Source organism: Aphanomyces astaci (genome assembly GCF_000520075.1).
Source record: "Aphanomyces astaci strain APO3 unplaced genomic scaffold supercont1.14, whole genome shotgun sequence".
NCBI lineage: Eukaryota > Oomycota > Saprolegniomycetes > Saprolegniales > Verrucalvaceae > Aphanomyces > Aphanomyces astaci.
In genome coordinates this window covers 121627-124457 of record NW_009798277.1, presented here as the reverse complement: position 1 = coordinate 124457, position 2831 = coordinate 121627, and the positions used below count along the sequence as shown (strand labels likewise).

General features: G+C 45.7%; 1 protein-coding gene across 1 annotated transcript in view; it reads left to right on the top strand.

Moving 5' to 3' along the window:
* Positions 1-2224: 2224 nt before the first annotated feature.
* The window catches only part of H257_06825 (hypothetical protein), a gene marked incomplete at both ends in the record, with an annotated part of 4283 nt that continues 3676 nt past the window's right edge, over positions 2225-2831 (top strand). Inside the window, 2 exons of the mRNA XM_009832195.1 lie at positions 2225-2245; positions 2299-2790. Of these exons, the coding sequence (XP_009830497.1) occupies positions 2225-2245; positions 2299-2790 (513 nt within the window). The remainder of the gene's footprint in view (positions 2246-2298; positions 2791-2831) is intronic.

The window sequence follows — 2831 nt, the reverse complement described above, 5'->3', positions numbered from 1 at the left end:
ATCTTGGTGGTGTCGGCTATAGAACAGTAGTGCGTAGTCAGGCCGGCGAAAACCCCGTGACACTGGGCTCGTCCAGCACTTCACCCCCCCACACCTCGCGGCACCGTCGCATGCCACGTCCAACGAAACGAAGCTAATGAGCCGTCGACACACAAATACACACCACGCAATCTACGTTGTGGTTTGCTCGTGCTCGATTAACCTTTCGTCGGATACTCACCGAATGGGATAGTGCGGCCGTACCTGGACGGACACTTGGGCCAATGTGGTCGACCATCTTGCTCTGCCCGACAAAACTAGTGTGGTGTGGCAGGGAATTGGGCAATTGGGCTATTGTCACACCAGAACGTCCACACCAACACACTCCAGACGTGGCATGCCGATGTGTTGGCGGTAGTAAACGCGTTGTGAATCAGCAGCGACAGGACCAACCCGACCTTGAACTGCGCTATCGGTGGGAACAAGCACCCGCTGCCGCCGACTGAGACTCGGCGTGGCTTTTGAGAGACTTGAAGCTCGCCGCATTGTAAGGACTAGGATATCCGGGAATTGGCAAGTGCCCCAATATTCTGTCTTGCGTGTGACTGGAAGTGTGGATTTATGTACCTGGTACAGCGGAAGTGAAGGCACGCATGTGTACGAAAAATGCCACTCTGGCGTGAGTGGTTCGGCACTCCATATCCAGTCTAGTTCTAGCTCTAGACTTTTCGTGTTAAGTTTACAAAACTAGCACCAAAGTGCCAGAATCGTCGAAGAGGACTGTGATGAAGACGCTCCAGTGCTGTTTCGAGTCACTCCAGTGCTGTTTCGAGTCACTCCAGTGCTGTTTCAATTCAAAGCACTCATGATGTAACTTACCGGTACTTACATTTTGACCAATCACAGCAATGTCGGATGAAAGTGTCGTATTTGCAAAGTTACCCAACAAATACTGCGTATTTCAGTGACCTGTCGAAAAAATCACAATTGATTCTATGTCCGATACTGTACTACGGTAGTATGTTTCTATCCTATGTTTCTATCCTTGTTTTGACGCATACCAGTAATATAATTTCCTGCACATGAATATTGTTTCGAATGATGAAACTGATTGGCAGGATTTTATTCGTACTTCGAAGTTTGATAGCCAATCAAATGATCATACATTGATCCCACTCGAAGAAAAAGTAGGCCTTGCATTCTACATTCCCGTGTAAAGGGGGTATCACCTGTACATCTTGCAAAAATTGCATATTATTTTTGTCCAATCAGATCGATGTCGGACGGATTTGTCGTACCCGCCAAATTCTCCATGCATAACAGAGGTACCCGTACTTTACGACTCAATGTTGAGTGTGGTACTCCGTTGCGCATAGCCAGTTTCTGTTCCGACGTTTTTAACTTTGATTGGCAATTCGAATGCGTTGTGGGGAGTATGTGTTTTCGCGATTTGTATGCGTTTTCAATCGAGTAAAACCGAATCGGACGAAATGGAGCCTGAATGGCCGAATTCAATAACGTTTTAAGGTATTTCGTTACAAAAGCAGTATTTAACTGTAAGCAATGATTTACAGTTACCTGTTAACGCGACACTGTTTGATAACAAAAGGACGATAATTCGTCAAAACAAGTACACACTCCTAATTGAATCCTAAAATATATATTCCGTTTGGATTATTATGTTGTGTCAGTTCGAAAAGAAAATATATTAATTATAGATTTTAATTTTAAAATTTAAATATTCAAAATGATATTGAAGTCACACACGAATTCGATGTTGCATTATTGGTCGAAAAGTGGATCATTTGATTGGCTACTTGATTCGTGATCTGGGTTTGGATTGGTCAATGTATCGATTGTCTGCCGATATTTGGTTATTCTGGTCATTCGATTGAGCACCAACCACCCTACTCCAATATCGACTATATCGACTTTCAAGATATATGTTTACACCAAAGCATGCCAAGAGTCGCAAACTTGGAGAGGTTTTCATGGATGGATTGAGCTAAAAGAGACTTGGATCAAGCAGCAGTTTGTAATCGAGTAGTATTGATGGATGTACTACCTACTTACTACCTACTACTACTACTAGTACTACTACTCCTCAATTTGTTGCTTAAAATATGCAACACCGTGCATGTGGGGAATCAAATACCTTTTCTTTCAAAGATTTAGCTCGAATTCAAGCTACGAATCAATCTCTGCGCTTGGATATGGGTCGTGAATTATTCTATATATTTCAAAAATGCAAAAAAAGGCAAAAAAGGTGAAAAAAGGCAAATGTTGTGCTGGATATGTGTGCTTTACGTTTGTGGGTAGGTGTTTGACGGGTGGAAAGCTGAAGACAAGCAGGCGATAGCAGCCGAAGTGGATCGGCAGGAGAAGAAGGCAGCAAAGCAAGTGCGCCGTGAAGAGGCCAAGTTACGACACGAATGGCGCACCAAGTTGAACGAACAGCGCATGCAAAAGCAGCGGCAGATGCAACTGCTCGCACAAGATCGGGCGATGCGGCGGCAGCGACGGCCTCCACAAGAAGACAGCGATGGAACCGCGTCCGACGAGTCCAAGGAAGACGAGCAACGAGATGGAACCCCCGCCACCATCCGTTTGCCGAATCAACAACGACCCATGCCACCACCACCACCGGCATCGCCCTCGCAACCTACGGCAGACATGTCGCCATCTATGTCTGCAACCACTTTAGCAACGCCAAAACCATTGGAACCAGTTGACACCTTGACCTTGATCAACTCGACGTTGATGGACTCAGCTGCCACGCTGGAGAAGAAGCGGTCGATGGTTTCCGCCGCAGTGTGGGAGTCCCGGTATTACAAGATAACATGCTTCTGCTC